Source organism: Galeopterus variegatus, unplaced genomic scaffold (assembly GCF_000696425.1).
Source record: "Galeopterus variegatus unplaced genomic scaffold, G_variegatus-3.0.2 Scaffold1810, whole genome shotgun sequence".
NCBI lineage: Eukaryota > Metazoa > Chordata > Mammalia > Dermoptera > Cynocephalidae > Galeopterus > Galeopterus variegatus.
In genome coordinates this window covers 209,733-222,680 of record NW_007727921.1, presented here as the reverse complement: position 1 = coordinate 222,680, position 12,948 = coordinate 209,733, and the positions used below count along the sequence as shown (strand labels likewise).

Here is a 12,948-nt window from a genome sequence, read left to right as displayed (position 1 = left end):
CATCATCATTAATACAAAACAAAAAAAGAATGCCTTATTCCTCTGCGGGCCCCGGCGCTATCATTTTTCTTTTCAGAAATAGCCCCTCTTCGTCCCCACCCCCACCCCACCGCGCCACACCAGCCACTCGCACCCCGCCCCCGCCAGGCCATTCTGGGAGGAATTGCATCCCCGGACTTAGCTAAAGGAACCTTCGCAGAATGGCCTTTCTCTCAGCAAGAAACATTGCGGGCCACTCTTCCAAACGTCTCTGTCCTGTGTCCCCTCCGCGATAACTCAGTAATTTCTTCTATGCAGGTCTGCAAGCTGGCACCGAGTTATCGCGTCCCAAACACACCCAGGTAGAGAGGCGTCTCCATATTCATTTACCAAGAGCTTCTCCTCAGGAAAAAAAGAAAAATAGTTTTTAAATTATAAGAATCCCTTGCCTCCTCAAGAGACCTCCTCCCCCACCCCCCTCCCCGGCACAACTTGATTTCCTTCCAGTCGGGGGCAGAGGTGGTCTCCATGTAGCTTCCCTATGAGTTCCCGCCTCTCCTCCTCCCTAAGAAAATCGATCTTGGCTCTATTTGTGTCTTATGTTCGCCACCCCCATTTCCCCCAGAGAGCGCTGGGTTTGTTTATTTCTTTATTTATTCCCGGGGCCAAGGCATCCTGGACCTGTGGCTGTGCAGACCCGGGACTCATAGGCGAAGACGGAGAGAAATTAACCTCCCGCCGCTGCCCCCTAGTCAAGCGTGACAACGCGCGGGCTGGTTGCGTGACTCGTGACGTCTCCAAGTCCTATAGGTGCAGCGGCTGGTGAGATAGTCGGTATCGCCTAGTTGCCTCTTTATTTTATTGGGGTATGCCTGGTAATAAACAGTAATATTTAATTTGTCAGAGACCACAAACCAACTTCGAGCTGGGAGGTACGTGCTCCTCTTGACAGACGCTGGAAGAAGGCCTGGCCTAAAAGGGGTCTCTTTGGGGAATCCTTTACAAAATTTTCACCTAAACTCCCCTTCCCAGCGAGGCACCCCTCCTGGCTTCTGCGCTGGAAAAAAGAGGTGCGATTTTTGGAGGTGAGTGTCACCCTGGAGAACTAAGGGGTGGGGGTGAAATAGGTTTCTCTCCGCATTGTCCTGAACACCGGCCTCTGCTCCTCACCCAAACTCGGCTCTGCTGAACCCCTCTCCTTGCTTTGCTATTTTTCATGAGTGAAATAAGAATTCACTTTCTCACATTTTGCCTTCCTGTGTTACCCCGGCAAGAATGGATTCCCCCATGAGGCTTAAAAATCCTGATTTTGCCTGGTGTCCGGCACCATCTGCACTCCAGGAACTAAGTGAATCTGGCTGGACTATTACTTGGGGGAGTCTAGATTTTCCCTCTCCTGAGGGGCCTGCGGATTATTTATGGGAATTAATTTTATCCGCAAATCTCTGAGAACTTAAAGGGATTGGAGAGGTCTTTCTGGATTTCCCCTTCATTCTACCAGAGATGTGGGGATTGGACTCATCCCGGTGCTATGTTTGTCTTCCGCCTTCAGCCTGGGGTTGCCTTGTCAGTAAGCCCAAAGGCCTTTGAGCTGACATTTTGGAAGGGTGAGGGTGTTTTCACAAATAAATAAACTGCGTTGGCAAAGGTCTGTTTGAAAACAAACCTGGAAGGTGGAGTGAGAACTGCAGCAAACACGGGCTGGCTTTCTCCCTGGTTGCCCCACGTTTAGGGTTGGACACTCCACTTTGATATTTTGCAGAGATGCCTGCCTGGGAGTTTAGTGGAGCAGCCACTGAGGGTTACATCACTGTTGATCTCCAGGGCATTTCTTCTCCCTCTACATTGCTCTCTAGACCTTGGCCTGTAAGCCTAAGTGTCTAATTAGAGCTCCAGGAAAGAACAGGATGATGGGGCACAGGAGGTGGGGTGGGAAACAGAATGGGAACCCTGACATTTCTTCCAAGCACCAATACAAGGTGCCTCAATCTGGGTCTGCTCAGAATGAGACCTACTAACTGTGCTTACGCTTCTATTGACCTCTTCAACTCACCCTCAAAATAATACATTTCAGAGAGGGGAAGGGCAGGGAGAGAAGCCCAGTAGAGCTGAAAACCCCAGCCAGTCTCCAATCCCCAATGAGTGTTTGATTATTTTAATAAAACTGGGCACTGCTTTGTGTATGCCTGGAGCAGGGGACGTCTGGTGGCCCCAGTGCGTGGGGGTGGGGACCCACAGAGATTTCTTGGCATCTTTGATCTTGGCCCCCATCCCAATACACCTTCATTCTGCCTTCGCCCTAGAGCTGGAGTCGCTGAGAGTGGGGTGATGAGTGGGGGGAGGAGGAGAGATGTCAGGGCGGCCAGCGCCGGTTCCGCTGGGCCAGGCGGGGTCACGCAGCTCTCTGTCTCGAGGTCAGCGTTGCAGAGAGGATGCGGGCGAGGCTGCCGAGGCCCACGGCGCGTGTGTGTGCACGCGTCGTTTCTCTGCACGGCCGGCATCACCGAGATTACTTCCAGGGTAGAAGCAGACCGCATTTGCGATGATTTGTGCAGCAGTTTTTGCAGCCACCGCAGGCTCAGAGAAACAGAGATGGATGAAGTTGGGAAAGGGGTGGAGAGGAGGGGGTGATCGCAGGTCTAGGTTTGGGAGTCGCGTGTGATTTGAGTGTTCGGGAAATCTAGTGGAAAAGGTGGGGGGGCAGGGAGGAAAAGAGGAAGGGCGGGGGAAGGGGGAGAGAGAGAGAAAGAGAGAGAGAGATAGGCAGTGTGCGGTGAGAGTAAGTTGGATGGGCGATTTCAATACTTTGTAAGCATCGAGGCAACCCATCGTCACTGTGCTCAGCTGAGTTGGCGAGAGAGCGAGCGAGAGAGAGAGAGAGAGAGAGAGAGAGAGAGAGAGAGAGAGACTGACTCTTACCTCGATCCTCGATTTCGGGAACTTTAACCCTGAAAGTGGCGCTCAGAAAAGACTGCAACCATTCTCACTGCTTTCTCTTGTCTCCCAACTTGCTCTCCCTGGGGGTGCAAGGGAAGAGCGGGGCTCTGGGATTATATGGTTGTCGGTGCTCCCGGAGGCTGCTGTGTTTTGTTCTTTGGAACCCTTCTGGCGCCTGACAACTTGGAAGTATTTAGAGAGCGCGAGCGCAAAGCGGAGGAGGTGTGTGCTGGAGGTGGGCAGTCGCCGCCGCCGCTGCCGCCGCCGCCGCCGAGGCTCCAGCGGTGGGTGCTTCTTTGTAAGGCAGCAGTAGCCGCTACTCCGGGCGAGCAGCCCCCCGCGTAAACCCCGGAGCTACCATGCCTGCACCCCCGCCTCGCCGCCGGCTTCCCTGCTAGCAGCAAGAAGGGATGTGGTGAATGCACCGGCTTCACCAAGCGAGGTAATCATCCCTGCAGATGGCCCGGGAGGCTCGGGAGGGAGCCCTCTGGCCGAGTCGGCTCGGGGCGGCGCGCATGGCGGACTCCAGCCTTGCCTTGCATTCTGCAGAGCGCGGCTTGCAGATATTTTGCGCTGTCGGGAGCTCCCGGACGAGTGGAGCCCGAAAGGCGGCCTCGGCTGAGGGAGCGGCATTGAGGTTCTCAGGACGCGCGGCCTGGTTCTGTCAAACTGCATCTTGTTCGCCTCCGCCAGCCCTGAACTCCCCGGGATTCTGGCGAGGGCGCGGGGTGGGATTCCCTCCACCGCCGGCAGTGAATAGGAGCGCATGTGCGGGGCGCCAGCCCTGCTTTCTTTTGTTGTGAGCAGGCTGTGGGGCTCCGATCATTGCCTCCCCCAAACCCCAAGGGCGAGGTGAAGGAAGCTGTTAGGGAGTCGGGCCTCAGAAGCTGTTCTCCTCGGCCCAAGTTCTGGATCTCCGGTCGCTGCAGGGTGGAATCCAGCCTTTTGCTTAAGCAGCTGCTAAGATTTTGGAGGCCCTACCTTGCACCCCCTTCCCAAAGGCTTCCCGGGTTTCGAGAGGGGGTGGAATCCCTACTTGGGAACGTAGAGGCGATTGGAAGGAGATCAGAGAGCAGGAGGTAGTCTCATCCGGGCTTGAACAGTTCTGCAGCTGTTATTTTGCGTCTTCCAATCTCTAGGAGGCTGCAAACCTGGGCCATTCTACGTCGCAGTGCGGTGGAGCCGGACGTGCGATTCAATGTCGGTTGCCCAGGATTTATCAGGGACCTATTTTGTCGTCCTCAACCCCGAGCCTGGGCTTGTAGTTTCAGCGAGCCAGGCCCGGCTGAAGCTCGGAGAAGCTCCGCTCGGCCTGGCTGCCGAACACAATGCCCGCCCCGGGCTAGAGAGCCTGCAAAGCCGGGAGAATGCGCACGGCCGGCCGGCGGCAGAGCGCTGGCGGCGGGCACCCTGTCGCGCGTCTCCCTCCCAAATGCTGCGCGGCCGCTTTCCTCTTGGGCCTTCTGTTTGGCTACTTTTAATTTTTTAACGAGTCTTACCTAAGTTTAGGGGGAAAGAAGAGGACTTTTATGTTTAAAGCACTTTTAATTGTAAGGCCCGTGACAGATAAAAGTTGTACACGATTTTTCTTTTGAACCTGGTCTCTCAATCTGCACATCCTTCCCTCCTATGTTTCTGACTTTGCAAGAGGCGGGTTATTTCAGACATTTTGCCTGCTGCAGAAAACTATTCCTCTTGTGAGGTTTAATAAAAAGAGCTCTGATGGCCTCCTGTAAATTGATGGGAAAAAAATATTCTCAAAGAGACACACTGGATTTTTGTTTTGTTTTGTTTTTGGTTCTTACCCAATGGCTTCCAAAAATACCGACGCCTTATCTTTATTGGCTCTTCCAGAAGTCCAGACAAATTTGACGGGCAGCTCGCTTATCGCCCAGAGCCTGCGCAGGGGAGATGCGGGCCTCACCTCCTCCGGGTCTGATGCGGTCTTTTGCAAGAGATTGTGCGTGGTCATAAAGTAATAGTAATTACAATAATAATGGGACCTTGTGCAGCCTCCTTCAGCAGGGAACGGAGGTGCCGGTAGCTGGAAACTGGGGGCCAAACTGCTCTCCTGTCACTAAAACACTAAAACTACACTCTCTAATCTCTCTCTCTCTCTCTCTCTCTCTCTCTCTCTCTCTCTCTCTCTCTCTCTCTCTCTCTCTCTCTCTGCTTCTCGTCCTTAGAGCAGAACCTCGCGCGGCCACAGGGCCCTGGGTGCACCATGGCTGACGCAGAGGAGGGCTTTGGCCTGGCGCACCCGCCTCTGGAGCCTGACTCAAAAGACCTGCCCTGCGATTCAAAACAGGAGAGCGCACTAGGGGCTCCCAGCAAATCTCCGTCCTCCCCGCAGGCCGCCTTCACCCAGCAGGTAAGACCTCGTTCCTCTGGACCCTTTGCAAAGACCAAATCAGAAGTTTGGCTTCCCTGCTCAGCCTCTCCTGTGGGGGCACGGGGGAAAAAGCTCACTGCCGTATTGTCCCCTTTCCTTTTTATTCTTACCTAACTCCACCTTTCTCTTCCCTATCTCCCCAAATACCAGCATATTCCAATCAACCTTATTGTGACGATGATCTTTATAACTAGAGGATTTTTGAGATTTAAGTTGTTGGAGAAACCTCAATTATCCAGGTATTTGGGGTCAGCTAGCAATGGCCCAGATCATTCCTTTCCTGCTGTACTAGGTGTAGGATCGGTCCTGAGCTCCTTATTAAGGGCCGGGTCAGCGGCCGCTTCAGGCTGGCGTGAGCGATGGCTTGACCCCTCTTCAGATCTTCTGTAGCCTTCTCCTCTGCCCGCCTCTCCCGCGCCGCCGCCCAGACCCGTACGCTGCACCATTTGTCTTGCGGCCCTCGCCGGCCGCAGGGAGCGCACCGGCTGTGCCGGGAGGGCACAAGGAGCCGCGGGCTCGCCGGGCTAGAAGCTGGGCCCGAGCAGAGGGAGGAGCCTGCCTTGCTCTCTGCGCCCCGAACCTGGGAGCGTTGGGCGCTCAAGGAGGCCCTTGTAGACCCCGATGATTTTTAACTTGAGTGTCACATGGCGTGAAGCGGAGTGACGTGACCAGAAGAGATACTTGCACATAGCTAAAACCCTTTCTTGGAATTTCGATGTCCTATCTGGTTTTTTCATAGCCTCTCTCTTTTGTTTTCATGCTTCAGGAAAATGCGTGTATATTTGTACAGAAGCAAAGAAAGTGAGCACAGTTTGGGAAACTTGCAGAATTTTTATCTTTTAAGAAAAAACAAATTCCTTCTTTAGATGGTTACAAATTATTTCAAAACACAGACTTCGTGTATAATTTTTTTTACATCGGTTTTGTAAAATATCTTAGTTGAAGGCGGAAATGTTAAATGGCTTCAGCCGTGCCTCGTAATCATAATAACCAGAGGTGAATGGCGCTAGATGTGGGGAGGACCTGGAAGGTTTATCACAATGGACAATGAAAATTAACTTTTGTTCTGGATTGTGAAATAGAATTATAGAATTATAATATGAACATTTTTTATTTACTTATTTTTATTGGAACATAGTTGATTGTGCCTATCTGTGGAGTACAGCATTGAATATCAATACCTGTGTGCAATATTGATGTTCAAATCAGGATAATTAGTATACACATCAGTATACAATGTAATCATTTTCGTGTCCCTTTACCAATTGCTCCCTTCTCCCCTTTCCCACACTATAATATAAACATTTTTAAATTTAAAATTTTATGTATATTCATGTTTGCACCCGCCATGGTCAAGAATAAACACGCACATAGCCATTATTTGTACATCTGCATGTTTTGTGTGTGTTCATCTGGGTGTCTACATGTGAATATCCTGAGCGGGCCTTTCTGACTTGAGGGTTTTTTGTTTTTTTTTTTTAAACTATACCTCCACTAAGGTGGATTGAATTGTCCCCCCTTTTTTTTCAGTCTGGTCCCCTTCATAGTCATTCTGGAGCACACTGATGGTTGGTGATTATTCTCTAGCTTCGTGTTGGTGGCGTTAGAAAGAGATAGCACAGCACTGTGGGATCAAGTGGTTGTTGGAAATCTCCTCCCTACACAGGGATTCCTGGGCAGAGACTGTCCAGTGCCCCAGTGCTCAGATAACTCTGCAGTGGGCTGGGGAACTTTTCACGTTCTGAGCCCACTGGCTTCAGGGGAAGGAGGAGCAGTCTCTATTTGGGGGGAGTTTGGGAAAAGAATGCCCACTGGCACCAGAGCTTGTTGGTGTGACTTTTCTCTCCTTCCTGCAGGGCATGGAAGGAATCAAGGTGTTTCTCCATGAAAGAGAACTGTGGCTGAAATTCCATGAAGTGGGCACGGAAATGATCATAACCAAAGCTGGAAGGTGAGATGGTTAGTTGTGTAGAGGGAGCTCAGGGAAATTGTGGGAGAGACAAAGAAGAAAAGGTGGCTGGGGAGAGAAGGGCTGAGGGAGAAGAGAGAGGGGACAGAGAGAAAGAAGAAAATAGAATAAAGGAGTGGGGGAGGGTGGATAGGGGAGAAAGGAAGAGAGAATATATTCTGTCTGACCTGATTGTGGTTAAAGAGGTACAGGGAGAATTCTTTCATTGAGCTCCAGCAGGGTGGGGGAAATACCCGAAATGTCCAACTTCAGAAACTGGGCATTTCGTTCACTTCGTATATAGCAAGAATAAAGAGCTTGGGAGGCTGTGGGATCTGGACGAATTAGTAATGAGAGAAAGAGAGAAGAGGGAGGGGAAAGAAAGGCAGAACAGAGAAGTGAGGAGAAGACAGAGCTGAGAAGGGCTCTGGGTCTCTTAGGTTTTAGACTTGATTCTTCGCCCCCACCCCCACTCCCACCCTCCCTGACCTTGGAGTGGTTCCAGGGTCCCACCCGATTGCCCAAGTCTGAATCGCTGAATGTATTCGCTACCTCTTTCATTGTTTATAGAAAGTAGGCGAAGCCTTTGAAACTGAATCAGGGCTCGGCCGGGCTCTATATACAGACACCGATAAACACGGCAGCTTCGCCAAGACACTAACCCCGGAGTTCCTCTTAAAAGTTCGCAGAGTTTTAGCTAGCAGTGATAGAGCCATGGGGGAGGGGGCGGGACAGTCGTGCAGTCTGTGCAGCAGCGTGTGGGTGCGTGCGCTCGGCGTGCTCGCCCAGGCCTGGGGACATCCTCGCCACGTCCCTGCCCGTGCTGGATTCGTCCTCCGCGTCCCGAAGGGCAGAAAGCCCTGAGTCTGCCCGGAGCAGACGTGCGAAGCGGGAGAGGCCGGTAGGCCCCGACCCACCGTGTGTGAAGGGGGAGGGTAAAGCCGACTCTCCAGACGCCCCCAGTTCCCCAGCCGCAGCCTCCCGCAATAAACTGACAACAGTGACATTTATTATTATTTGAAATTAAACAATGTCTACTCCCCCGCTCGGCCCAAGGCCTGAGCGAGCTAGGAGGGGCTTTCTGTTTATACCAACGAACTGAGGTCCTCTTCCCATTCCGCCAAGGAAGGAAAGCCACGGCAGGGCTCCTTCTTCCCCCCAGCCTGAGCCGAGAGGATTTAACTATAAAAGGCCGACGAAGTCTCCTGCGCCTCCGCCTCCAGGCGCGCGCTCCGGCTGATAAACACCGTGAAGCTCCAGCTCCGTGGCTTGAAGGGCGAGGCCTCCATATACCCCTTCCCGCCTTCACTGAGCAAACCAAGATCCAGCAACGTGTCCTTTCGCCCCGGCCAGCCTCGAGAATCTTCGCTTTCTGGGGCATACCCCTCAGGAGATAGGATGAGAAGTTGGCGTGCGCCAGGGCGCGGAGAGGTAGCCGGTCCTGCGCGGATCCGTCGCATGGGCTTTCTAACGAGCCAACCGTAGTTCAGGCCCCAACTCTTTCTGAAACCAAGCGGGTTGTGTTTGGAACTTCTCTGCTGAGGGCCAAGAAGTTTAGACTCTCCAAGGAAGAGTGCCAAGTGCCTTGGAGAAGTTGTGGGGCATTTAGGAAAAAATTCCTGCTAGACACACGTGTCAGAGGTCACCAACCGAGTGTACTGGGACTGCAGTTTTCCTCCACCTCTGCGGGCAGAGGACCGAAGCCGGGACAGGAGGCCTGTGCACCCGACCTGCACCCGACGTGCACAGGTGTCCGCGTGACACGGCAGCGACGCAAAGATCTCCCAAGCACCCAGCTGGATGGAGAAGGCGGCCAGCTTTGTACCTAATAAGCCTCCTCTCCCCTCAAACGTAGGTGTCTGGCTTAGAAAAGAGTATTTAGCAAGAGGTGGAATGGGGTGTCCTTTTCAGGCCTTCTGCAAACTAGTTTCTAGATGCACAGTCTCCCGATATCCACCTCCCTCCTAGGTTACCTGCAGTTGTAGCCCTGCCGCTTTTTCTTCTTTTGCCTTCCTCCTCCCCTAACTTTGAGGGAAACCCGGGATGGATCTTGGTGAGAGCCGAGTGGGGCCAGTTTTCTCTTTTACATTTCTGATGGAATCTCTTCTTCTGTTAAAGTATGTGGAAATGCTCCCTCAGAATATTGGCATTAATTCTCTCTCTGTGTGTCCGTCTGTCCATCTCTCCTAGGAGGATGTTTCCCAGCTACAAAGTGAAGGTGACTGGTCTTAATCCCAAAACAAAGTACATTCTCCTCATGGATATTGTTCCTGCCGACGACCACAGATACAAGTTCGCGGATAATAAATGGTAGGTGCCCAAGTGGCAAATGGGGAGGGTGAAGCGGAATATGGACCCCCTCACCCTGCCTGTCCACCACAATTGAACTAATAAACTTTTTCTGAACTCCTACTGTGTGCAGGAGGCTTGTGTGTGCCTATTCCACTGCATCCTGCCCACCACCCTGAAACAGAGAAACAGCAGCCATTAGCCCCCATTTTATAGACGAGAAAACTGAGGCTTAGAGGAAATGAGGTGCCTATATCTATTGCCACACCCATGGGTTGTGGATTTTTAAAAAGGGTATTGTTAGCAAGTGCTGGAGGTATTTCTAGGGGCATAAAACCATTTACAGTTATTTTTTATGAGTTACCTGCTTTGAACACGCCTTTTTATGAAATTGCAAAAATGGCCCATGGTATTTAAGTTAAACAGGCAAGGGAGGAGAGGCCCATTCCTTGGGCAGGTTGCTGCCACAGCTACCACAGTGTGGAGGCTTGAAGAGGGAGCCCCCTTGGAAAGCCCTGACGGAGTTTTCAAGACTTTTTGCACATCTAGACTTCCAGAACCCGATGATTGGATGATTGTTCGTGGACAATGACAGGCTGGAGGCCTCAGGTGTCCCTGGCCTGGCACTGGGGGGGCGGGGGAGTGAGGTGGAAGAAGAAAGAGCTGGGCCAGGGGGCTGCCTGGAGACCAGCTCCAGGTGCTCTGGGGCACCTGGGATTGCAGATGCCTAAGGGAAGCCAGAGGATCAGGCCATTTCCAGACCATTCCTAGCTTGCACTCAGCAGCCTTTCCTGTGCGTGCATGGCCTCTGGTCACACCTCTCCTTGATCTAGGTCTGTGACCGGCAAAGCTGAGCCGGCCATGCCGGGCCGCCTCTACGTGCACCCGGACTCGCCGGCCACTGGGGCGCACTGGATGCGGCAGCTTGTGTCCTTCCAGAAACTCAAGCTCACTAACAACCATCTGGACCCATTTGGCCATGTAAGTGCCACGTCCTCGGGTCCAAGCCTTCTCTCTCTCTTGTCCTGTCTCTTCTCTTTCCCTTCCTCTCACTGCGTTACTCTCTCTTCTTGGCTCCTTGTGCCCACAACTTCTTTTCTTTGCCCTGTTTTGCCCCCCTTGGTCTCTTTCATCTCTACCTTCTTAATCCGGGCTTCCTTTTTCTTTTCCCTTTTCCCTTTCTCATCTTTTCTCTTTCCTTTCCTTTAATTTTTCTCTCATTTTTTAATTCAGTTTCCCCCTTGCTTTTTTTTTTTCTTTTACTTCTTCCTCTGTCTCCACCATCTCCAACTCAGATGTCTGCCCTCTGCGGTCCTCCCAGTGATCCGCTCTCCCCGGCTCTGAGCCTGCCTTTCCCTGGAGGCTGGAGGGAGGCTCCCAGTTCTCCTGGCTTGTGGCTGCATCCTGGCCACCAGCACCCAACCCCTCGGCCTTTGCTACAGGGTGGGGATTGAGGAAACTATAAAGCCGCTCATTCCAAGCATGGACACTGGGACCCGTGAACCCTGTCCATGCCTCAGTCCTGTCTGTAGTGAGGGGTGGGGGGCTGTGTTTCAGTTCTGCAGAAAACATGGACCCTCTAGCCCAGTGGTACCCAGTACCGACTGCACAAAGGCTGGACCATGGTGGGAACCATATACTTTCCCTATCCCCTTCTAAATCCTGCAATATTATTGCGATGTTGCAGGTAAGAAAGGGAGCCCAGGTCACCTGTCCCCTTTTTTACAGATGACGAACGAACCCCCTAAGAGGTGAACTCTGGTAACAATAGTGCCCCATTTTTGTTTCATACTCTTGGGCAGATGTGTTTTTTTCCAGCGTCCAGATTTCTCCCTCCTTCTACCATGCCCAGAGCAGGCAAACCTAGACCAGGGTCTTAAACCTGGAGTCTGAATTGGCCCCAAGAGAGGGCCTGGTAAATCCCCTGAAACTACATGTAGGATATTGAGTGTGTGGCCCCCACTGTCCGTGAAATGAGAATGTGCAGTTTTCAGTGGATTCCCAGAAGGTCTCATCCCTCTTCCCCGAAGAAAAACAAAAAACAAAACACCGATTTTTGGAAAAATGTCCCTAAATCTATTGGTTGGAAATAATTACTACAATAGAACCCAGTCTCTGAATTCAGGGTTCAGGATGTCTAGCTTGATAATTTCACCATACAAGTGTGCTTGTTCGTCTTAGGGCATTCGATCTCAGGGCAGGCTGGAGAGGAGGAAGGAACCTCGCAGCCTTTGTAAAGGGGAGTCCAGGGGAGGGGAAGTGACTTAGTCAAGTCATACAGCCTGTATTTGGGAACCGGGATTGAAACTAGGTCTCCCTAATTCCAAAAGTGGTTCCTTGTCCTTCCAGGCTGTCTCCCCAGAGAGAAATAACAGACAGATACATGATCCTTAGCTTAGGGAAAGAAGGGGGCTGGGTAGGAATGGATTTGGCTAAGAGGGAGGACAGTTTTTGAAGGTTCCCATGAGAAACGTGCTCCTTAGGGCTGAAACGCCAAACCTGCTAGGATGTGAGGTGGGGAGAGCACCTCAGGACCACGCTTTGACGGCTTACTGCTGCTCTCTACATCTAGGTGGGGAGGAGATGGTACCGCTGGCCAGAGGGAAGACAGTCCCAGTCCCTTTCCGTGCTACTGGGAGGGCGCAGAAGGGTGCAGAGGCCTTTCTAGGGAAAACGCAGAGCCCCCTTTAGGTTTAAACCACGGTGTTTTTCCCGCAGCGTCCTTCGTGTTGGTGCTTCTCAGGTAGAAATGATCCCGAGCTTTCGTGGGCGCGGGCTGACCTGCGCTTGGTGTGTATCTGCCGGTCCTGAACAGCTACTTTAGGTTTAAGCACCAGGGAGAAACTGGGCAATTTGTAAAGGTCCCGCATGCATGTCCCGGGCTGGCCTCCTGGAGGCTGGGACCCTCTTGTGTGCCCGTCCCCGTGGAAGCTTGGTGCTGAGAAGTGGGACTAATCCCCAGCCCCATAACCTCCTCCGGATGTGCCTTTGGGGTCGCTCTGGAGTGGACGCCCGGGGAAGGTGCACAACTCCGCCACCAAGTTCGGGGCACCCCGGCGAGTTTCAGGTCGAGCCCGGCGAGGCGGAGGGTGCTCTGAGCTGCTCCTAACTCCCCCACTGCCGGGCGCTCCCACCCCAAACTCTGGACTTTTCATTCAGAGCCGCCCTAATGAAATTAGGAGCCATTAGATCGCCCTCGCGCTGATGTCTCCACACTGTCCCCGGCCGTCAAAGCAATTTGGCTAAGCCGGGACGATGGCCGCGCCGGCCGGCCGGGGGCTGTGGCGGCCGGCGGGGCCCCGCTGCGTCTCTCTGTCGCCACGCCGTCCCGGTCGGCGTCGCTGTCCGCCGGGCCACGGCGGCCGCAGATTAGAGCCGCGCGGCCCGGGGTCGGGGAGCAGCA

The 12,948-nt window shown here is 52.8% G+C and overlaps 1 protein-coding gene across 3 annotated transcripts in view; it reads left to right on the top strand.

Annotated features, from left to right (window-relative positions):
* Positions 1-433: 433 nt before the first annotated feature.
* Positions 434-12,948, top strand: part of TBX5 (T-box 5) — a 49,034-nt gene continuing 36,519 nt past the window's right edge. Inside the window, exons 1-5 of one of the 3 annotated variants that reach the window (XM_008579105.1) lie at positions 434-1,064; positions 5,103-5,287; positions 7,165-7,259; positions 9,447-9,566; positions 10,379-10,526. In XM_008579105.1, coding sequence (XP_008577327.1) covers positions 5,141-5,287; positions 7,165-7,259; positions 9,447-9,566; positions 10,379-10,526 — 510 coding nt within the window. In that variant the 5' untranslated portion in view covers positions 434-1,064; positions 5,103-5,140. Of the gene's footprint in view, positions 1,065-2,761; positions 3,359-5,102; positions 5,288-7,164; positions 7,260-9,446; positions 9,567-10,378; positions 10,527-12,948 lie in introns of those variants that run through there. The other 2 variants (XM_008579104.1, XM_008579106.1) reach the window with 2 other exon arrangements.